Consider the following 25218-nt stretch of genomic DNA (forward strand, 5'->3'; position numbering starts at 1 on the left):
TTTGAGTGAAATCTAAAATTCTAGTTTCTCCATATGAAATCCAATGAGGTCGAAACCACTCTCAAACATCCTGAGTCATTTCATGGTAATGTTAAAAATTTAAGTAAAAGGATGAAAATGAAAATTAAAGGAAATGTCACTTTTACTTTAAGAATTTAACATTACCATTAATTGCCAACATTGTTAGGGTTGAAACACCCTTAGTCCCCCCCCAAAACCCCTCAAACACAGTCAAAAACATGTTTTTTTAACTTTATGGTGGTTGTGCCTAAAACCGGCCGGTTCCGTCCTAAACCGGCCGGTTTTCACCGGTTAGGGCCAAAAATCGGGCAAATGAAGGGTCTGACCGGGTTTTTAGGCCGGTTCGGACCGGCCAGCTAGCTAACCGGCCGGTTTGACCGGTTACCGGTTTTTCTGAGCGGTTTTTAAAACTATGTCGCACAGTGATCGGGGTGAAAATATGATCGAAGGTTAATCCTCAAGCGGACCCGAAAACAATATAGAGCAGCGGTTTTGTTTCTCATCGGGTCCATAAGATAAATTAAAGAGTGGGCAAGTTGATGGCCCGAAATTAGCTATTGACCATCAGATCTCCGAGGGTAGGATCACACGGTGATCGGGGTGAAAATCTGATCGAAGGTTAATCCTCAAGCGGACCCGAAAATATATAGAGTGGCGGTTTTGTTTCTCATCGGTCCGTAAGATAAATTAAAGAGTGGGCAAGTTGATGGCCCGAAATTAGCTATTGACTGTCGGATCTCCGAGGGTAGGATCGCACGGTTTTCGGGTTGTAAAGACAACCAAAGGTTAAGGATTGTGTTTAAGACACAGGCGAATGCATTGTAGGCCTTCGTTTTGTGGGCCCTCGACATCAAGGGCTTTCGGGTTTGTTGATGAGCGAGACTTTTGGCTTTTAGCGGACCCGAGAGAACCTCTGAACCTTTTAATCTCTATTTCGGGTTCGGAAAGCAGGTTTCGTGTGCGCTGGTTATCCAGAGAGCCGCTCTGAGGATGGTTAGATAGACAGGGCTGATTCTTTGTACTCTCTATTGGACGGAATGTTTTGACAACAGTCCTGTTGTAGTTTTGTTTGAGTTAGGCTCGGGGTTGAGTCAACCCAGCTGTCTGTTGAGTGTTCACAGAGCTGGTGTTGCTGTTGTACAATATGTATTTTTTCTTGACTAATGGAAGGCTCCACTCTTACTTGATCAAAAAAAAAAATGATAAAAGACACATAGTTTGTAGGTTTTCTCAAAGTTGGGTTTCCTGGATATATCTTATGTTCTATTAGCTGAATGTGTTTGTCTCTTGATTTACTTATTTCCGTTCTATATACTAAGTTAGAAAACTCAATGTATTTGTAATTTAAGTTTCCAGAACAAAAATTGTTTGTATTTCTGGTAGCACACTTAGAAAATTGCAAATCAGTTATTGGGTTTTAAGGAAAACTAACATGGCATCAGAGCATAGCCTCTAATTGAAGACCAAACACAGATTTTATCTTCAGGAGCAGGTTTTGTGATTCAGAGGGAGCGAGTTCACCAGTTCGATTTGGTTGCTAGGGTTTCTAGGAAGTGCAAATTGGCAGTATGGCATATCAGGGCCTCAGATTCGAGGATAGGTTGGACGATGCGTCCAACTTTTGTTCTTGGCGTGAGAGAATTGTCATTGTGCTGGAGGAGAAAGGGGTGTGGGAATTTGTTGATAATGTCCCAGCTGCACCCAATGACCCTCAGTAGTTGGCTGCGCATAACCGACAAGATGCTAAGGCGAGAAGAATCATCTTGGAGGGAGTCAAAGACCACATTATTCCTCACTTGACTGGGAAGAAGACTGCCAAAGCCATGTGGACTGCCATCATTGGCCTCTATCAGGGTTTGAGCGAGGCCAGGAAACTAGTGTTGAAGGATAAATTGCGGACTATTAAAATGTCCAAGTCTGATTCTGTTGTGTCTTACCTCACCAAGTTTACCCAAGTGAGGGAAGAGTTGGTTGGTGTGGGCGAGACAATTCCAAATAGGGATTTGATAAAAATTTCCTTGTTGGGTTTCACCAAATCTTGGCAAGCCTTCACAGATGGATCTGTGCCACAAAAAGGCTTACAGGTTGGGAGCGATTATGGGGTGAATGTGTCCAAGAAGAGATTCACAAACAAGCTCAATCTGGGTCTCGTGTTAAGACCAAGGAAGATGAAGAAAATTTTTCCCTAGCCAACAAAGGGGCCAAGTCAAAGGGCAAAAAGAGTAGTGGTGGTGGAGAGTCAAGCTCCAAGGGTGAGAAGAAGAAAAAGGATCTCAGCAAGATCAAGTGCTTTTTGTGCCACCAATTCAGACATTATGCTACTAAGTGTCCTAATAGGAAGAAAGGGTCCAAGAAGGACCATGTAGCAATCTCTTTGGAGATAGATGAGTTCTCTTCTCATTTTGAGAAGGAACTTTCACTCGTTGCTTGTATGGCAAGCTCAATGACTACTAGTTTATGGTATGTGGACAACGGTGCATCCTGTCACATGACGGGGAAAAGGAACTACTTCAACAAATTGTCAGAAAGGGGTATGCAGTTTGACATTGAGATGGGAGATGATGGGAAGTACTGAGTCAAGGGCACTAGTACAATCCGATTTGAGAGAGAGTCTGGAAACCCTTTGTATCTTAGAGATGTCCTTTGCATACTAGGGCTTAAGAAAAATCTAATTTCAGTTTCAACATTGGAGGATAAGGGGTACAAAGTAACCTTCAGACAAGGTAGGGTTTTTATAAAATCCTCAAACTCCAAGGTGGCTAAGCAGATTTGGGTTAGGCATAAGAGCCTGTACAAATTACAGTTTGAGAAGTCGCAACATTAACCAGCAGAGGGAGCCGTGACTCAGGTAGGGAGCTTGGGAGTTATGGCATAGGTGCATGGGGCATCTACACCATGGAGCACTAAAGATTCTCAAGGAGATAGCAATAGGGCTGCCACAGTGCAGCGTGGATGAGGTGTGCAAGGGTTGCACACTTGGCAAGTATGCTAAAACCTCTTTTCCTAGTAGAGACAACAAGGCCAAGGGCATCTTGGACCTTGTTCATTCAGATGTTTGTGGTCCCTTCTCTACAACATCCCTTAGTGGGTACAAGTATTATGTCACCTTCATAGATGATCATTCAAGGAAGACCTAGATATTTTTCATGAAAAAGAAAGATGAAGTCTTCTCGAAGTTTCAGGAGTTTAAGGCCTTGGTTGAGAACCAAATTGGCAAGAAAATCAAGGCATTGAGGTCTGATAATGGTGGGGAGTACACCTCAAATGCATTCAAGGAGTTGTGTGCCAAGGAGGGCATCAGGAGGGAGTTGACCACACCATATAATCCTTAGCAAAACGGGTGGCAAAGCACAAGAACAGGGCCATAGTTGGAGTGGCCAAAGCCATGTTGCATGACTAGGGGCTACCCAAGTTTCTTTGGGTTGAGGCATGCAATATAGCAGTTTTCTTGCAGAACCAGAGCCCACACAAAGTGTTGGGGTGAGTTACACCAAAGGAGGCTTTTACAGGAAAGAAACTGGATGTGTCACATTTTTAGATATTTGGTAGTTTAGTGTACTGCCATGTACCAAAGGAGAAAAGGAAGAAGTTGGAGCCCACAATAGAGAAGGGCATCTTCATGGGCTACAGTAAGACATCCAAGGCATACAGGGTGTATATACCAGCACTCTAAAAAAAATCATCAGGAGAGATGTGAAGTTTGAGGAGGATAGGGCCTTGAGGAAGTCCTTAGAGCATGAGCAAACTATTGTACAAGAGGAGGAGCAGTAGGCTCCCAAGCAGGAGGCTCAACCAGCACCTCAGACTATAGTTAAACATGTTGATGGGTAGGTCGAGCAACATAAGGATGAGGGGGGCACGCAGTTGGAGGAGAGAGTGGAGCCCACTCAAGTCGTGACTCCCAGCACAGGGAGAAGGAGAGCGAGATGGGCAAAGCAGTTGATCCAAGAGGCGCAAGAGCGAGTTGGTGCTCCTAGCACATCAGTTCGACAGAGCAAACAGCCACAGAGGTACACAAGATACATGGCACTTATGACAGAGTTGTTGGATGCCAAGCCTTCCAGTTACCAAGAGGCAGCCACTCAACAAGTGTGGAGAGATGCCATGGTGGAGTATGCCTCCATCATGAAGAATGATGTCTGGGAAGTGGTGTTGAGGCCAAAGGGAAAATCTATGGTGGGCTCTCGTTGGGTCTACAAGATCAAGCATGGGGTTGATGGGAGCATCGAAAAATATAAGGCAAGATTTGTGGCAAAGGGGTTCTCGCAAGTAGAAGGGATCGACTATGATGAGACCTTTGCCCCAGTGGCCAAATATTCATCTGTCAGAACTACCATAGCGATTACAACGTAGATGAGGTGGAAGATCTACTAGATGGACGTTGAAACAACATTCCTCAATGGGATTGTTGAGAAGGAGATATATATTGAGCAGTTGAAGGGGTTTGAGACATGCAAACACATGTATGCAGACTCGAGAGCTTTGTATGGGCTCAAACAAGCTCCACGAGCATGGTATGCTCAAATAGACAGTTACCTTCAAGGATTGGGCTTCACCAAGAGTGAAGCAGACCCCAACCTCTACTACATTGTTGTTGGAGGTGAGCCACTTATTCTTGTGTTATATGTGGATGATCTAATTTTGACAAGCGCAAATAAGCTCATCCAAAAGTGCAAGAGAGATCTTGCAGGTGAGTTTGAGATGAAGGATATGGGGTTGATGCACTATTTCCTTGGGCTAGAGGTTTGGCAGAGAGATGAGAAATCTTCTTGGGGAAGACAAGTATGCCTTGGAGGTTTTAAGGAGATTTCACATGCAGGATTGCAGACCCATGACCATGCCTCTAGTCACAAACTAGAGGAAGGTTGACACATCCAGGATGGAGTGAGTAGACCCCACACTTTACTGACGGTTGATAGGGTCGCTTATGTATTTGGTAAACACATGGCTAGACATATGTTTTGCAATTAACTCTTTGAGCTAATTTATGGTCGAGCCTACCAAAGCGCATTGGGTTGCTGCCAAGCATGTATGAGATATCTCAGGGGGACAGTAGAGTACGGATTGTGGTATAGACAGGTTGATGGGGTGAAGCTTGAGGGCTTCACTAATGCAGATTGGGTAGGGAGTTCCACAAACAAGAAGAGCACATTGGGATGCACATTTAGTGTTGGATTAGCAGTTGTTTCTTGGTTCAGCTTGAAGCAGAGATTTGTTGCATTGAGCTCAACTGAGGCCGAGTACATGGCTGCCAGTCTAGCAGCATGTGAAGCTATCTGGTTGAGGAAGTTGCTCATGGGCTTGTTTCTAAAGGAGCTAGAGCCCACTATGATACATTGTGATACACTATGACAATCAAAGTTGCATCAAACTCTCTGTGAATCCAGTGTTTCACAATCGCTCAAAGCACATCGACATACGTTATCACCACATTAGGGACATTGTTCAGAGAGGTATAGTTACACTCCAATATGTACCAACAAAGGAGCAGACAATAGACATTCTAACCAAGGCTTTGCCAGGGAGAAAATTTGTTTATCTCAAAGAGAAGTTGGGTGTAGTGTAGAACACCTTCCTCTCTAAGAGAGAGTGTTGATTGGAGTAGAGAAGGGTTCTGCTTGCCTAGGTGTCAAGGCTAGCCGAGGGACCTACAAGATAGTCACTTAGCAGAATATTAATTTATTTAACTATTTCCTAAAGTTAGGAAAAATTTAAAATCCTAAAGTCAACTTATGATTTAATCTCAGCCCTTCATCAAGATCTAATCTCAGCCATTGAGAGTGATTGTGGGGCTTAGGTCGAAATTATAAGAGGAGATAGAGCAAAGAGGTGGCCAGTTCAAAGGGCACAAAGAATGTGTGTCAGATCAGCGAAGGGAGAGACTAGGGTTTCAACAGATCGTAGAGTTTCAGAGACCTAGTAGGAGAGATCAAGTGAGGGCCGAATTGCTCTAACTCAGACAGCCTCGGCGCAGCCATTCAGCTCGCACGTGTGCGCAAAGAGACAGGGTTGCATGCAGATAGGCCGAACTAAGCAATCATATGGCAAAATGAGTGCACAAAAGGAGTTCGATTTTCTTGGGGGAGCTGATCAGTAATTTTTTGTGGTGAAAGGGAAGTTTTCCCTTGCTGTAAATTTTCTGAAGATTACCTTTTGCTGAAGATAATAAAAGACACACAGTTTGTAGGTTTTCCCCGAAGTTGGGGTTTCCTAGGTATATCTTGTGTTCTATGTGTTGAATGTGTTTGTCTTCTGATTTATTTATTTCTGCTGTGTATGCTAAGTTAGAAAACTTAGTGTATTTGTAATTTAAGTTTCCAGAACAGCTGTTGTTTGTATTTCTGGTAGCACACTTAGAAAATTGCAAATCAGTTACTGGGTTTTAAGGAAAACTAACAACATTGTGTGCATTTTTCCACCCAACTGAAAGAGAGGCTTACAGACCAACATTATCTGTTGTGGTTTTCTTCCTGCATCTGCGGATGGATGGCAGTGAAGAGTTGATATTTTCCCCACTCCAGTAAGTGGGATGATGGGTTTATTGTGAGATTTCTGCTATCGGAAGCTGAATTTGAGATAGAGACAGCCCATTGTCCATGTCATTGCATAGCCTTGGCTCAGTGTGGCAATTGTGTAGGATTAAAGTAAATAATTTCCTAGCTGCCATTCGGTATGTTGCAGTTGATATGCATATAACTTACAAGTCATGATGTCATGCGTCTCATTCTAGAATCTATTTCCTCTTGTGTTTATTAATGGAAAAGATAAAAATTTTGAGATAACTGCAGTATGTTTGTCAAAATGTATAATATACTATGATGTGTATACAGCTTTAAAAATCCACATTCAATTCTGTCTTAAAGGCTGAATCAGCATGTGATTGCGCTAAGGAAAACCCATCTAGAAATTTTATAGAGTTGTCATAAACCATTTTGGGAGTTTATCTGATAAATTCTCTTATTGAATAACCATCTTCTATTATAGCTGACTTCAGATCGAATTCTGTGGTTACTTTAAGCACAATTGTTGTCAGTATGGAGTAAATTTCTGAGTTTATGGACCCCATTCCCTTGACGAATTATATAGTGGTCAGGAGACATTAGAACGGCTAACAAGGATTGAGTTTACAAATAACTTAAAGTACGTCCGCCGTCAGGTTTAATCTATCTTCACACTGCTTCCATGTTATTGATCTTGTTAAGGTATCTACTATTTACCAAAATTATACCAATAAAGTACACTTAATTTAACCTTTATTTTTATTTTGCCTTAAGGAGGGCTTTTAAGGAGGGCTTTTGTAAGGAGAGTTATTTAGATAACTGTCATGAAAATGAACCATATTAGCTGATTCGAAGAGCAGCAGCAATTTAGAAAATTATATGATAGATCCCGAAAAAAATCTATAAATAAAAATGAACTACATTAACTAATTCGAATCACATCAACAATTTAAAAAATTTATATAATAGATTCCGAAGAAAAATCTATGAATGCTTAAGTAGTTTGGCAGGTATTTTCCCTGCATTTATTATTTCATGATATTTGTCAAAATTTAGATTTACATAAAAAAATGCACTAACAGAATGCCATGGAAAAAACACTTGAACTTAATTTAAAGTTGTTCGCAAAAGGCTGTAACATTGACTAAATTCTGCGCATTTTGCTGTTGCTTTAATTGCTTCAGCTATTTCACTGTAATTTAATCTCAGATACTGACATCAACGAATAGGCCCCAAATTAATTTGGTATTTTCTTCAGTTATAATTCCTGAGGAAGGATTCAATGACACTTTTTTTATTTAATGGCATTCTATTAAACCTAAACTCTCTCAATTTATCTGGATTATCTATCATACAGTGCAAAATTACCCTGAGGAAAAATAAAAGACGTTTTCCTTCAAGCAATGATTTTTTAGTTCTATAAGAAGAAAATGTATGTGTGCCAAAAACAGAATCTCGGAAAAGAAAATGCAAAAACGAGTATTGCATAAAGATTAATACTTACTAGCTGTACGTTCCGTAGGCTGATCGATCCCCGGTTAGAATTCGTGCCCGACCCGTTTGGCGCAGGAAGAGAAAAAGTAAATAAATATTAAACAGTGTTACTCTTTTTTCAGAAAATCAAACAGTGTTACTCTGTTTCTATAAATTTGTATTGAGCGCATTAACATACGTAAAAGAAGAAATTTCCGAATAACAAGGATTACATTGATGGTACAAAGGCACAGTGCAGGTGCCGAAGGCCACTGCCCCACCAGGAAAAACCCTTTCACTGATGGCCTGCTCAGCCATCCGAGACGGGTGTCAATTAATTGCCGCTACAAGTCATTTCCAAATGAAATTGGAGTTCGATATTCGCGAATAGAAAGGCAGACCTGGTGCATGATATCGCTGACTGTTGGTGGATCGGATGTGGATGCCACCAGCCCCTCATAGTCCCGAGATTCCATGGCAAGACGATTGAATATACTACGCCCAGATTTCGCACTCGACACCTCAATGGATTATATTGAATCCCACGCTTCCCGCGTATATGTCATAATAATTCAGTATAGTTTGTTTTTCGTTCTTGTTCGATTTAGTCCCCAAAGGACTTCCAATAGCGTAGTCTAACCAGATTGTTTTTTATCCATGAAAATTTAAGCAATATTTGTCCCCAAAGAACTTCCAATAGCGCAGTCTAAACAGATTGTTTTTTATCCATGAAAATTTAAGCAATATTTTGATAAATTCAAGTAAATTTTTTTGTAAATTTAGGTTAAATTTCAATATTTTGGGTGTTCTATAAGTTTTTGATGGCGCTGAATCCATTGCCATTTTTATAAACATGATTTAAACACTGCTTCTCTCCGATTTGTTGAATTTTTTCTACCAACCAGCCCCTATGTAAACTTGTCCCTTGCAAAATATTGTTTTCTCCTTTTTTTTATTAAATTGAATCTATGTGGGTGTGTGGCCACCATGAAAAGTTTCAATCAAATTTTCCCTATATCATTATAATATTGTGTTTTCTAATCACGCCACAAATTTGCTTGGATGGCTAATCAGAGTGTTGGAGTATTTGAAAAATAGATTTAGCACATCCAAAATCTTAAAGTTTGACAACTATAATCTAAATTTTCAAAAATTAAAATCAGAATGTTGGAGTATTTGAAAAATAAATTCAACACATCAAAATCCTAAAGTTTGACAATTGTAATCCAAATTTTCAAAAATTTATTGTCATAATCTTACTCAAATTACCATTATTTTCCTAGCTAATTTATGGGTTCTTTAGACTACGTTTTATATATTTAATAGAAATATTAATGATTTTATGGATCTATCAAGTGTTATGAGGGATCAAATATATTGAGTTGAAAATCTCTTTTAGAGTGAAAAAGATTTGATCATTTTTTTCCTTAATAAATCGAGAGTTAAAATGGATCTAGGTTGATTTAATTATTAGATTTTAAATATACTACATGAGAGAAGAATATCATGAGAAAAACCATGGGTTAAAAATACCATGGAAAAATCATTTTATTTTATTTTATTTTTATTTTTTGACTTAGTCAAAATGTTAAACATTACAATATCTTAACTTATAATTTATTTAAAAGTGAAGACATCTTAAATCTTTAAAAATATATATATATATATATATATATATATATATCAAAATTTATTTACTTTTAGAATCGTATTTTAACTCACCAAAGTATCTCAAAAACCAAACTCAAATGAAAATAATAACAAGGGAATAGTTGTAATGTAGCATAGCCTCTTCATCTACCACTATTTAATTGATTATTTTGCATAAAGTTTTTCACATAGTGGAAGTTATATATGTTAGCACTAAAAGCTTTTATTGCTAATATTTTAGTAAGCAATTGATGTATACGATATTATTGGTGATATTCATATTTCTGAATATCTTTTTGTATTTGTGCGGAGAGGTCCGTATTTCATCCACATTGTTTGTTCTGCGATGTTTGTTCCGCACAACGACGACTGCACAACTTCTTCCATACGCGCTATATCTAGACATGTAACTTTATCGTGTGGAGAGGTATGTATTTCATCCACTAAAGGTTTTTATTGCTAATATTTTAGTAAGCAATTGACGTATACAATATTATTGGTGATATTCATATTTCTAAATATCTTTTTGTATTTGTGTGGAGAGGTCCGTATTTCATTTACATTTATGTCTCATCCTACTACTTGTTTCGCACAACGACGATTGCACACTTGTTCTGCACAACGACGATTGCACACTTGTTCCGCACAACAACGATTGCACACCTTCTTCCATACATGCTATATCTAATGTGCAAAGAGGTCCACATTTTGTTCACATTTTTTCTCATCTCTACTGCTATTTATTTCGTCCACTAAAGGCTTTTATTGCTAATATTTCAATAAGCAATTAACGTATATGATATTATTGGTGATATTCATATTTCGAAGATCTTTTTTTGTATTTGTGCGGAGAAGTTTGTATTCCATCCACATTTATGTCTCATCCCATGCTTGTTTTGTATATGCTATATCTGGATAAGTAACTCTATTGTGTGGAGAAGCCCGCATTTCGTGCACATTTTTGTCTCATCTATATCGTTATTTAATTGATTCTTTTGCATAAAGTTTTTCGTAGAGTCGACGTTATCTACATTGGCGTTAAAATCTTCATTGCTAATATTTTAGTAAGCAATTGACGTATACGATATTATTGGTGATATTCGTATTTCCTAATATCTTTTTGTATTTGTGCGGAGATGTCTGTTTTTCATCCAAATTGTTTGTTTTGCATTGCTTGCTCTGCACAACAACGACTGCACGACTTCTCCCGTACATGCTATATGTGGACACATAACTATATTGTGCGGAGAGGTCTGCATTTCATTCATTAAAGGCTTTTATTGCTAATATTTTAGTAAGAAATTGACGTATATGATATTATTGGTGATATTCGTATTTTCGAATATCTTTTTGTATTTGTACGGAGAGGTCCATATTTCATCCACATTTCTGTCTTAGTCCATGCTTGTTCTGCACAACAACGACTGCACAACTTTTTTTGTACACGTTATATCTGGATACGTAACTCTATTGTGCAAAGAGATCCACATTTATTGCGTGGTCCGCACAACGACGTCTCCCACAATAATTTAAGTGTATTTTTTTCTTATCTTCATATTTTCGAATATCTTTTCATATTTGTGCGGAGACATCTGTATTTCATCGACATTTCTATCTCAGCCCATGCTTGTTTTACACCGCTTTCTCTGCACAAAGACGACTTCACAGCTTCTTCCATATCGTATTTATGCAAAGAGGTTTGTACTTCATCCACATTTTGTCTCTGCCCATGCTTTATTCGCACTGCTTGCTCCACACAACAACGACTACACAACTTCTTACGCACACGCTATATTTGGACATGTAACTCTATTGTGTGGAGAGGTCCGCATTTTCCGCACTGCTTGGTCCGCACAACTTCTTTTGTACACGTTATATGTGGAGACCCCACCAAAGTGAATAGTTATTTTAGTAAACGGTTAACGTATACGAATTTATTGCTAATATTTTGTATATTTTGAACATCTACTAGTGCAGATGTTCGCACTTTGCACTAAGTGCTAATACTATTGTTAATATTTTAGTTATAAATAATGCATATTAGTAGTCAATTAAGTAAAAGTTCTGCAGATAATAACATTGTTTATGTTCATATTATTGATAATATTTTTATTATAAGTAATGTTTCAACTATTTATTTGTTTATGCTTTCGTGCGAAAATGTTTTTTGTATGGATGTACGCACTTCGAACTAAACACTTTTATTGTTAATATTATTGCTAGTACTTTAGTTATAAATAATGCATATCAATATTCAAGTGAGTAAAAGTTGCGCGGAGTGCACACAAAGTTGTTTACAAAACCACATTTCATTGATCAAAAGCTTTTTTTGTAGTGGAAGAAGCTTTCAAATTTGCATTGTGCAGATGATAACATTGTTTATATACATATTATTGATAATATTTAAGTAAATTTCTATTGTAAATAATGTTTCAAATTAACATATGCGCAAAAGTGCAAAGAAAGTCCATTTTGAGAACGAAGCTTTCAATGTGTGAATTGTCGCACTTGGTACTTTAGTATTAAATAATTGCAATACCACTGAAGCAACTAGTGGACTTATACAATTGTTTTAATATTTTAGTTATAACTAAAATTATTTTCGACTTAATCACCGGAGAATCCACAGTAAGAACCATTTTCTGCCAACGTTTCAAATCCCAACCGGGATCCATCATCAGGACAACTTAAATGCTTGATAGAAGAAGAGCTTATTTTAGGTTTAAATAGTAATGAGGAGAGAAAAGATGAATGTCGACTCTCAATTTTTGATGAGAAGTCGGCTGTCTTAGATTAATTTATTTAATTAATTAACTATTTTTTTTTTAAAGATAATTAGAATTAATGATATTAAATTGATCAAAGTTGATGTTAATTTTTTTTTTAAAATTGAATTAATATTTAATATTTGATCAATAATATTTATTAATATTTGATATTAATCGAAATAATTATTATTATTTATCATAAATTAATATCATAATTAGTAGTAAATATTTAAATAATAAATATAAAAATTGAAATATTTAAATATTTACTACTAATTATTATATTAATTTATGATAAATAATAATAATTATTTCGATTAATATCAAATATTAATAAATAGTATTGATCAAATATTAAATATTAATTCAATTTTAAAAAAAAAATTAACATCAACTTTGATCAATTTAATATCATTAATTCTAATTATCTTTAAAAAAAAAAAAAATTTAATTAATTAAATAAATTAATCTGAGACAACCGACTTCTCATCAAAAATTGAGAGCCGACATTTATCTTTTCTCTCCTCATTACTATTTAAACCTAAAATAAGCTCTTCTTCTATCAAGCATTCAAGTTGTCCTGATGATGGACCCGGTTGGGATTTGAAACGTTAGTAGAAAATGGTTCTTACTGTGGATTCTCCGGTGACTAAGTCGAAAATAATAAACCACAGAGGTCTTAAATACAGAACTAAAATTATTTCAAAATATGATTTTTAAACTACCATGGATATTCCATTAGATAGTTCATCACAACATATCTAATAAAAATATATTTAAAAATATGGAATTCTACACTATTACAGTTTTAATAGCTTTCTAGATCTATATATTTACTGTTAATAGTGCATGCATGTCAATTAAAATTATGCAGAAAATAGAGAACGGAAAATTAAAATCTCACACACACACATTTAACACAAGATATGTTCTAGGCAAGCCTTTTAGGAGAAAAACCCAACTAGAAGGTTAGGTCGCTCTTCTCTCTTTCGCTGAATGGAAATATGGTTGCGAGTAAAAAGAAGTATGGCATGTGTCATGTGGGCGACTACAGTGCATATATCCTCTCTATTACTCTACCTATTATCCCTCTTGGCTATTTTTTCTCAGCTATGAAACAAATACGCTAAAAAGAATGGAATCCATTTTCCTCCTACTGGCCCGGTTACAACACAACTTAATATCCTACTAGCGGTTAGGCTTGACAACCTCAACTCTTAACCAAAGTTACAATATAGACTCTTCTAAATTATTTTATATCATAATCACATGACTAGCCCATTTTTCATGAATAATGGGGGCTAACGTGGCATCCTCTCCAATTATGTTGGTGAAAACATAAAGGTCAACTTTTGAGTGGCATAACTTTCGCATACGAACTCTGATTGAACCAATTCTTGCACCATTGGAAAGGTCTTTGTATGTAGAATAGGAAAAAGGGATGTGACACTAAGGTGAACAAGTTGTACCCCTAGAAAACGTCATTTAATGACTCAAAATTCTCTTAGAAGTTTTCAAAACATGTTTTGCCAAATTGGGTCCCGCTAGTAAAAACGGTCCCGTGAGCTGATTCCTCCACTTTTTCCACTCGGAAATCATCGAGATGGATGAAAAACAATATAATGATCCAATCCATCACTAGCCATATGCTCATAGCATCCATTGTCCACATACCATATTCTTTTATCACTAGACTTATGCTTAGAGCATCCACTTTCCACATACCAATGGCTCCGTTGTTTTGGGAATATAAGACAATGCCACGTTCTTCTTTCTTTTCTTCATCCATATGTTGGATTATTCTTGTGTTTATTTAATCTGAGAAGATGATATGGATTTTTTAGTTCTACACTCAGCCACTTGAAGTGCTTCACTGAATTTACTAGCACGAACCAGAAGGAGGCACCAAAACACTGAGAAATACAAGGACTGACTTGAAGTGCTTCACTGAATTATTTCTTTTCAAATACTTTTCATACATATTTCTGATATGTTTCTCCTCTATTATGCATTTACAAACTTAGATACACTTCTTTCTTCTCTTTTTTCCTTTTACTTACTATATGGCACAAAATATTTATACACTACTTTTGTCTTCCTCTGCACTCCACCCCCCTGCTCCGTTCAAACCACATTCTCACTTTCTCACACCATAGAGCCACTTCTACACCATAGATTTAACACTTTTGATTTCCACACCCCATCACATTTCTCTCTCTCTGGCTCATTTATACTTGACTAGATCGTCAATTAATTGTAGGGTCGACATATAATCTAGGTAACCTATTATTTCGTTCCTGGAAATCTAGTTCGAATGACCCAAAAAACACCTTGGCTCCTCGAGGTCTTATCTTTATATCCATGAGAACCACACTTAACATGCCATATTAATTTTCTTTTATAGATGATGATTCTTTAATTTGTCCAAAAATAAGCTTTAATTATGAAACCTTCTCACTGAAATTTGGCACCCAACCCCACCAAATTTCCATCTCATAGCCCTTGGATTTTATCCTCTTCACACATATGACTATGGGCCAAAACCAAGGGCTTAATCCCCAAGGGAATTTAGCCCCTATATTGCTACGAATAATCCAACTATAAAAAATCCATTAACATCACACATGCACTCAATGGCTTGATCCATCCAACAATGGAGAAGTCACTTCATCTCCCCTGCTTGTCTGAGCTTTAATGAAAGGTGGGGGGGTCCACAATTTGTCATAAATGTGACTTAAAATAACCCCATCTTTTCAGAGTGTTCCAAGCGATCATGTGTTTTGTGCAGAACCAATGGCATCAAGGCCACTTTGGGGCCCTTCTTATTGTCTAAGATTTAATAATTGGGGGGGTCCAAGTTTTTTCGAATGTGACCCCCATGCAACATGGAACCACATAGATTAATTGGGCCCACTTTCCTTCCACTTGAGATCCAACTATCGTTGAAATTGACTAACCTTGTGGAGACTTGCAGAACTGATCCTTGGTATGAATCCAAAGACTCTGCCACCTCATCTACTAGGTCACTACCACCTCATTCATCATTTCATTTCCTTGTCACCTGCCATGCCATTTGCCACCTGTCATTCATAAAAGGGTCACTTGGACACCAAAAAGGGCCAAAACTACCTATCATATGTCCTCACATAATTGTGCCATGTCATCACCTTGAGCCATGCAATCTCTCTATCACATCCACTTATCTCTACATGTTCTTCCATGGCATGTTGGGGTTCGCTTTGATGCAACCTATGTCACCTTCCACTCAATGCTTGCCGCTCATTTTATGTGAACATTTCCTTTGAATTGGTTGGTCTAGTAAATGCTTAGGAACTTGCCACCAGATCCTTCTGACTAGGGGTTGTGATTGATGGCCTTTTCACCCCACCACGCACTACTCATCACCTATTGGTAAGTAAGGATTTCCATCTGGCGGTCTAATAGATGGAACCATCACCTGATGTTGTTGCACTTGATGGAAAATTCTATGTTTGTTGCTCATCACTCATCACCTATTGGTGTGTAAGGCCTTCCATTTGGTGGTCTGAAAGATGGAAATGTCACCTGATAGTGTTGCACTTAACGAAAAATTCTTTGTTTTCCGCTCACCACTCACTACTCACCACTTGAGCCCTATCTGTCTTCACTTCAGATCAACCTTTCTTATCATTTCCTAGGATTTTTACTAAGTGCATATATCATTGGAAAGATATTTGAGAGGCCTATCTATTCAACCAATTTTTCGTTCTCATTTGATCACAATAATTGATGATAAAATGCATACAAATCTAGGCTGTCTATTTTACTTCATTCACTTCAATGAATATTCAACATGCTCCCTTAAGCTTGACATTGATCTCCCATGCTGCTAGACTTTGACATTAATGACATTGTAGTTGACATCAATGAAAAAATATGGAACAATTATGTATGATTAAACCTTTCTTTAGAAGCAATTTGTCTAACAAAATTTAAACCCCCTAATTTTGATAAAGTGAAAATTTCTTCCCTAAAGTTTTCCATGCCCTGAAATCTAATCCAAGGAGGTTCTATGAAGAAAGGGAGCTTGCAAACTCCCTAGAATGGTTTCCAACTTGTTAGAGCCTTATATTCAAAGTGATCAAAATTACTCTTTTCACTATTGGTTATAGTCTTAAGTCAAATTATAATATTTTCAAATTAAATTTGACATCTCTCTTGGTTGGAAAAGGGTCTTGAGTCAATGTATAAATGTATGATTTATATGCTTCTCTCATCACAAGCCTAAGGTCATGGTCATCATCACAAGTATCATCAGAAAATCTCATGGGTCTTTTGAGGTCATTTGTTGTACACAGGGACAATTTTACTTCAAAATCAGTGTCTGAAGTAATGGACATGAATTTTACAAAAATAAAAGAGGTTTTTGTCAATCACAGACCAATGAAAAAAGGTCTCCTTTAGTTTATGCACATGTGTTATGTTTTGGGAGAAATTCAGTGATATTTGAGGCTTATGTTCAAAAAATCAAATTTTGAATTTGTTTTACTGTTTTAGTCATTTTTTTTGCGCACTTTTCTAACAGTTGGAAAGGAATTTTGAGAAACCCAAGGAGGGATTTTTCAAGCACGAGCCAAATATGAAAGATCTCTTTCATTTTCTTCACAGGTGCTGTGGATTGGAATATTTGACTGGATCTTTACAGCCTAGTTTTATAGATTTAAACATTTAATGATTTCATGTTTTAGTCAGGATTTTGCGACACATATTCCAAGGATATGGATATGAATCTGTGAAAAATGAGAGATATTTGTCTCAAAAACAAGTTAATCTAATAAAAATTCCTTCAGTTTTGTAATAGATGTCATGATTCTGGAGATATGAGTTAATATTTGACCCCTATTTTCAGAAATTTGGTCCCTATTCCTAGTAGGGAGTGACAAATTTAATGCAACTGTTTCTATCTTTAGGGAGATGGTGGAGCTTGACTCCATTAGTCCAGGGATGAGCTAATTGTATATATTTCATGAATTTCAGGGTGAAAAAGGTTGGTTACTTGAAGCTTTGGCATTTTGGAACTGGTGTACTTGATTTTTTGGCAGAATTAATATACTGTTGCAACTATTTTTTTGGGATTCATGTGTTGTGGCCTGTGACAATGTTTTCTTCAGTTATTCTTATGAATTTAATTGTTAGATGTTTCTAGCAGCTATCCATATTTATTCTCATGTTAATCTCTTAAGTTTTAAATAGAATTCAGTGCCAGAAATGCTTTGTTTTGTTTGAGATTATCATTTAAGTGTTTTTATCTTCCAAACAAGTGAATTCATGCATGTATGCTCACTTAGTTCCTTCTATTTGATTTCCTCATCACCATACTACTATGACATATCCATTTGTGTCCTTGATTACATCTATCTTGCCTCATTTAAATGACTGCAACTGATCTTTTGATCTATTTGGCCTAGTTCCTAAACCTATTGCTTCATATCCAACAAAACCTAAATCAAAACCCTACTGAGCTGATAACTAGCCTAAAACCCTAGTATTCTCCAGTCACTTCCATTGGCTGTGAGGTTTATTTTAGAGAGAGCCCTCTCTGATTTGGCAGGGCTAGCTGCCAAGTCCAAAGTTGGTATGTGGTTACCTCTTTGGTTTCCTTTCTCAGCCTTGGGAAAACTAAGGAGTGCTAACACTTTGGCGTCGTTGCAGGCGAAGCGAACAGTTTCATATTCCCCAGGAAAGATCATCAAAGTTTAGATGCAATTTACTGATGGTGGATAGTAGTTGGACACATACGAAGGCTGAAACATTCACCTGGCGACTCCAACTTGATCCAAAGACTCCACTGGCAGCAAGATCCAGAAATCGAAATGAGTTCTCAATCCAAAAGGTATGATCCTATGCATCGAGATCATGTTCCAGGCTTTCCAAATCGTATGCCTCAGGTAGATTGGCAAACATACTTGCCAAAATTTAGAGATGGAAAAGGTGATGATGCTAAACTTCATTTAATAAGATGTCATATGCATGTGTGTAAGTTGAGGATTAATTTTCATGAAGATTGTTTAATGAAGATGTTCATGATCACATTAGAAGAAAGAGCATGGTTTTGGTATGAAAGCTTGCCTCCTGCTTGTATTTATTCTCTCAAAGATTTTCACTCAGTATTTTTTGAGAAGTATAGAGAAGCCTATCCTTCTTTGCTTTTGATTGAGGATTGCTATGATCATTTTGAAAATTTTATTCAAGAGCTGGAAAGTGCTTATGGCGATGAAGAGTTTATGTATGATGAACTCTTGGATGCTTTGAATGAAAACCCTTTTCACTAGCATGAGAAGATTATGGATTCTACCCTGGATGCCAACGAAATTGAGCAGAATTCTTCAAAAGTTGACAATGATCTTCCATCATATGAAGTTGATGATAATTTGCAGTAGTCTTGCCAATATTCAAGCGATCAAGATATATATAAAGATGTTCTTTCCAGCTGCCCTTCATTCCTTTCCTCTTTTGAGTTTTTAATTCAGGAAGAAATATGTGCAGATCAAAATTTTGAGTTTGCTTGTATAGAAACTCTAGAGAGTCATGATTTATCTGTTGAGGTCAAAAATAGTGTACAACAGGTTTGTTGTCTTGAGTTTGATGAACATGTTCAACAACCTTCAAATGATCAAGAAATATAATTTTTTCAAAGGCAAGACAATTTTATTTCTGATAGACATGAAAAGCCACTTGTAGATATTTGTGTTGATGTGTATTTGGCTACCTCAATTGAAGATCAAGAACATACAAATATTGTCTCTATTTTGGGTGGTATGGAAGATCACATTGTTGCATTTCCATTTAAGAAGGATCAACCAAATGAAGAAGAACAATCAACCATTATATTTGAAAGCATCTCCCTTCTTTTTGTTGATCAACAAGAGGTAACGTTTCATTATTTTCAAGACCCCATGGGCAATCTTTTGCGAGCATCAGAAAAAGTGGAGTTTGTTTTATTCACCAACATAGATTTTGGACTCAGGTGTCATTTTGAGTTGCCATATTCTAAATCTTTCTTTATGCATGGTGGAGTTGAATACAAGCATCAATCAAGTAGTCACGTACTTGACTGGTTACAATGGATCTTCAACTTCACTTGATCAGATCGCTTATGGATCAGTTAGAGTAGGTAAGGTGTGATGAATAAGCTCAACATTCTAAGCATCTTTTTCAATGTCAATTTCCAGTAGAGTTTGCAGTTGATGGTACAATTCAGTTTTTAGTTTAATTTGAGTCAGTTTGAAGATGGTAGCTGCAGTGACTCCATTTCCCAATGAACAAGGCTACCTAGTCTATAGTGTTCTTTACACCTCCTAGGGAGCTGTCATCCCCATTGGAGCCAATGTTAGAGTCTTATAGTCATAGTGATCAAAATTACTCTTTTCACTATTTGTTATAGTCTTAAGTCAAATTATGATATTTTCAAATTAAATTTGACATCTCTCTTGGTTGGCAAACGATCTTGAGTCAACGTCTGAATGTATAATGTATATGCTACTCTCATCACAAGCCTAAGGTCACGGTCATCATCAAAAGTATCATTAGAAAATATCATGGGTCTTTTGAGGTCATTTGCTGAACACATTGACAATTTTACTTCAAAATAAATGTTTGAAGTAATGGACATGGATTTTACAAAATTGAAAGAGGTTTTTGTCAATCACAGACCAAATTAAAAAAACCTCCTTTAGTTTATGTACAGGTGCTATGATTTGGGAGATATGCAGCAAGATTTGAGGCTTATGTTCGAAAAATCAAATTTTGAATTTGTTTTACTGTTTTAGTCATTTTTTTTGCGTGCTTTCTAACAACTGGAAAGGAATTTTGAGAAACCCAAGGAGTTTTTTTTATCAAGAACAATTCAAATATAAAAAACCTCTTTCAGCTTCTTCACAGGTGTCGTGGATTGGAATATTTCATCGGATCTTTATAACCTAGTTTTACAGATTTAAACATTTAATGATTTCCTATTTTAGTCATGATTTTGCGGCACATGTTCCGAGGAGATGGAGATGAATCAGCTAAAAATGAGAGAGGTTTCTCTCAAAAACAAGTTAATCTACAAAAATTGCTTCATTTTTGTAATAGATGTCACAATTCAAGAGATATGAGTTAATCTTTGACCTCTATTTTCATAAATTCAGTCCCTATTCCTAATGGGGAGCGCCAAATTTAATGCAATTGCTTCTATCTTTAGGGAGATGGTTGAGATTGAATCCCTTAGTCCATGGATGATATAATTGTATATATTTCATGAGTTTCAGAGTGCAAAAGGTTGGATAGTTGAAGCTCTGACATTTTGGAACTGGTGTACTTGATTTTTTGGCATAATTAATATACTGTTGCAACTACTTTTCTGGGATTCATGTGCTATGGTCAGTGACATTGTTTTATTCAGTTATTCTTATGCATGTGATTTTTATATGTTTCTAGAAGCTATCCATATTTATGCTCATGTTAATCTCTTAATTTTTAAACAGAATTCAGTGCCAGAAATGCTCTATTTTGTTTGAGATTATCATTTAAGTGTTTTTATCTTCCAAACAAGTGAATTATTGCATGTATGCTCACTTAGTTCCTTCGATCTGATTTCCTCATCACCATACTACTACGACATATCCATTTGTGTCCTTGACATATATCTTGCCTCATTTAAATGACTACAACTGATCTTTTGATCTAATTGGCCCGGTTCCTAAACCTATTACTTCATATCCAACAAAAACTAAATCAAAACCCTATTAAGCTGATAACTGGCCTAAAAGCCTAGTATGCTCCAGTCACTTCCATTTGATGTGAGGTTGATTTTAGAGAGAGCCCTCTCTGATTTGGCAGGGCTAGCTGCCAAGTCAAAATTTGGTATGTGGTTACCTCTCTGGTTTCCTTTCTCAGCCTTGGGAAAACTAAGGAGTGCTAACACAACTTATAAAAGGAAAATGACGAAGGCATAGAGGAAGGCATCTGATGCCACCTTCCCAAAGCTACTGCTAATATATCATGATCATGGGTGTGGAAAGCAAGACAACACTTTCTTAGAGATTAATTTTGATATGAATGACACTATGATTTTAAAGGTGAAAGAGACACTCTTGGAAGCCCATGAAATATTAGCTGTTATCTTGTAATGGGATATGGAAACATAGTAAAATCACCAATCAAACTAGGGAAGGCTAGGTTTTTACATAAAAAAAAAGAATATTCCCATAAGTCTTTACCAAAATAATCAGTTTCAAATCAACAAGATGAAGAATTGAATCCTCAACTAGAGAAGAGAAATAAACAATGTAAACTTTGAAACGGGAACTAATACTGTTACCCGTTTTGTAGAGGTGGCAAAAAAATGACCCGATTTTCAAAAGTGTTGATGCAGAATACACATGTTTTTTTAAGAACATGCTTTTTGGAACTTTAATTTTTTTCATGTGCATTAAGTGGGTGAGGCTCGGTGAATGGTAGTGATTTTCATCCTAATTTTAAAAAGTGTGTATTCTGCATCACACCCTTTTTTTAAAAGACCTATTTTTTGACTTTAAATTTTCTAGTGTGTGAAATGTAAAAAATTATTTTCTAAATTTGATAGTTTTTGAAGTCGTCATTGTATTCATATTTTCTTGTTCTCTATCTTAATTTTTTTTTTTTTTTAGTGGGCTTTTTATTGTTTTGCGTTTTTAAATTATAAAGTCGATAGTTTGAATTTTAGATAATCTACATATTTAGACATCTTTTCAACCCCCTTAATTAATTTTTCAATCCACATGAAATAATTGTTTCTAAAAAACAACATTTTTTAACAATGGACATAAAAAATAACCATTTTTAACATAAATATAACAAAAAAACTAAACGTTTTGATAATTTTTTGCTAGAATTAACATGTCAAAATCACAATTTTTATACAAAAATATTAACTAAAAATGGTCAAATAATAGTTTTTTTTATGAATTTCATGTCAAAAAGATAATAATAACTACTTTTTTTTCAAAAAAAAATGATTAACTTAAAAATCAATGCAAAAATCACATATTACCAATATTGAACGTATAACAACCCTAATTGAGTGTTTATTCTTCTCATAAAATGTCAAAGTCAAAACATTGCAAAGCTTGAGTTACAAGCATAACTTAAATTTAATCAAGAATGTCACGTAATCCAAACTCTTCGTCCTCTAGAGTTTCATCATTGTCCTCTTCCACAATATTTTCTGTTTCATTTTGCTCATTTTGCTCATTTTCCTCTTCTAATGGGTCTTTCATGTCTGCAAATCCCCCAATATGTGTCTTTCCATACATTCCATGTAATGGTGGTTGGGGTTCCTTTGCCTTTTTTGCCACACGTGATTCACTAAAGTCCCCTTTCTTCAACCCAATTTCTTGCATTGCATCTGGAAGAAATTGAAGAGCATTAATTCTTTGCTGAATGAAATTGCATTGTAATGGATCTTTCTCAATTGCAATGCAATTTCTTCATTTTTGAAGGCAGCATGCTAGTGTTGTACCTAATTATCAAGCACAAAAAAATAATGAAGTAAATTAGTACAATGACATATTAATTAAAAAAAAGAACATATTGAAATTCAATTCCATGTGGCAAAACGTACCTGAGCCAGAAAATAAATCCAGAACCCAATCTCCTTCATTTGAACATATGTCTATAAGATAGTTAATCAATAATTGTGGTTTCTGATAAATGTTAACTATCTCTCCTTTCATTTCTTTGTCTTCATATGTTAGTTTTCTCACAACAGCATCATAAGTCAGTATTTGGCTATGACTCTTTTTGTCCACCCGATTAAAAATCATAGACATATGGCTATCATCTTTTGCCCAACTATCAATATGAATGAACTCACAGTCATTTATAAATTGTTGATCTTCATTGTCAAGAAGATTTGACTTTTGCCTGTAACATAAAATAGTAAAAGTTCAATTAACTTGTACATAAATTAATTTTTCAACATTAATCAAATATACCTTTAAACATCTTACCATGTAAGCTGCATCCTTGAATTTGTTTTCCCCTTGAAGCTTGACAATAACATTGCCAACTGTGTGTCTGAATGAAATGTCACAAATCTCCATAATGGTGATGACGTCACTTCCTTAAATCCCGCCACCACTTTATTAAAAGCTTGATAAGTATAAGGGTCATTATCATAGCAAATGTTTGGAATATTGAAACCATGGGGAATATCTGCAATAACGAGGGCATAATCCCTTTTTGGTATGAGTTTCACAATGTCTTCACAGTCGCCTTGTATTACTTGATATTGAATAGTGTCTAGCCCATTCCAAATGAAATGATTAAGAGTTGGATCAAGTTCAACATTCTTAATACGTTGCTTTCTCAGTCTTTCAATCTTTATTTTTTCAATAAAAGTCTTGAAACTGTCTGGTGCTCCATTATCTTCTTTCTTCATCTTTTACCAAACAAACAAATGTATGTGTAAGTTTTAATTTAAATTAAAAATAGTACACAGATGATTAAAACTGAATGTATAAATCAAGTTACCTTTTTAAATGCAAGATAAAAAGCTTTCAATGTTGATGTAGAACTTGAATCTGGATAGTTGCGTACAACATCATCCCAACTATCTTCATTCAACAATTTAACCATTTGTTCCTGAATTTTCATGTAAACTTTGTGACTGCATAGATAAAGTAAGAAAAAGTTAATATACTGATATGTATAACAAATACTACCAATAACAACATGTTTTAGTTAAAAGATAACTATAATCCTGGAAATAAGTAAAAATAATTCAGCAAACTTACTTTTGAAATTCTTCAGACATTTCTTCCAATGATAATTCCCCCGACTTCACACGAGATAATATTGTTTTGACAATTTTTTCATCTTTCACTCCTTGCATCGCCCTCCAAGGCGTGATGGTCATATCGTCTGGAAGTTGCTTCAGTTCAGGCGCTGATTTATTGTTGCTACATATCAATGGCTTAGACTTTCTGACCTTCTGGTTTTTAATGCCAATGTCTTCCCACATGCTAAAAATGTCATCAATCAAATTCCAAATATCTCCAGTTCTTAATGCCAATTGGAAAATGTTATCAACACCTCTGAATAAATCGCTAGATCTGTTGTCTTTTCCATTTTTTGAATTGCCTTTATCTTCAATTTGATAGCCTATTTCCATACAACATTCCTTTCGGAAATCTGTAGTAATATTGATCTTATCCCCACCACATTTTTCTAGGAATTCACTATGAATAAATCTAACCTTTTGGACCAAAGTCATAGACATCCTATATTCATTATATGAATTATGATCCCATGCCACTAGCTTTGCTTCTGTTTCATTTAAACCAGCATAAATGATACATTTCATCGTTTCAAAACGTGGGTTATTAGGATATTCCTCCATCAATTGTCTTTGAGCTTCAACAGAATGGTTCCCCCCAAGCACATAATAATTGTATTCAAAACATTTTGACTTATCAAATGCTTCTTTGTTGGGAACTTGAAGTGGATCAACAAGAAGCACATAACTAACCACATGAGCATATGGATTGTACCTCATCAATGTCTTCAAGTTGTGAACATGCAGATGATGCGGCTTTCTGACTTGATATTGGCATTGTCCTTCACTTGCCTTATAGGTTTGTGTCACATTTAACTGAAATGTACGACCACCATCAACTAAGTTTCTCTTTGTCAAATTCTGTCGAATGGCATTTTGTTTTGTTTTGATAATGCCATCACCTAAATCAGCTCCTGGTGTAATGATTTCTCTGCTTTCTTTTGAAGTTTCACTAGGTTCTTGACTGCTG

At 36.0% G+C, this 25218-nt stretch overlaps 1 protein-coding gene across 1 annotated transcript in view; it reads right to left on the reverse strand.

Moving 5' to 3' along the window:
- The window catches only part of LOC149229254 (uncharacterized), a 290283-nt gene extending 281585 nt beyond the window's left edge, over positions 1-8698 (reverse strand). Inside the window, exons 1-3 of the mRNA XM_089380986.1 lie at positions 8396-8698; positions 8228-8300; positions 8026-8044 (exon numbers count right to left, since the gene is read on the reverse strand). Of these exons, the coding sequence (XP_089237112.1) occupies positions 8026-8044; positions 8228-8300; positions 8396-8470 (167 nt within the window). The 5' untranslated portion in view covers positions 8471-8698. The remainder of the gene's footprint in view (positions 1-8025; positions 8045-8227; positions 8301-8395) is intronic.
- Between the last annotated feature and the right edge of the window lie 16520 nt (positions 8699-25218).

The sequence above is a fragment of the Pinus tabuliformis genome, chromosome J (assembly GCF_031772625.1).
Source record: "Pinus tabuliformis cultivar Carrire ecotype Pingquan chromosome J, CPIR1, whole genome shotgun sequence".
Taxonomy (NCBI): Eukaryota; Viridiplantae; Streptophyta; class Pinopsida; order Pinales; family Pinaceae; genus Pinus; species Pinus tabuliformis.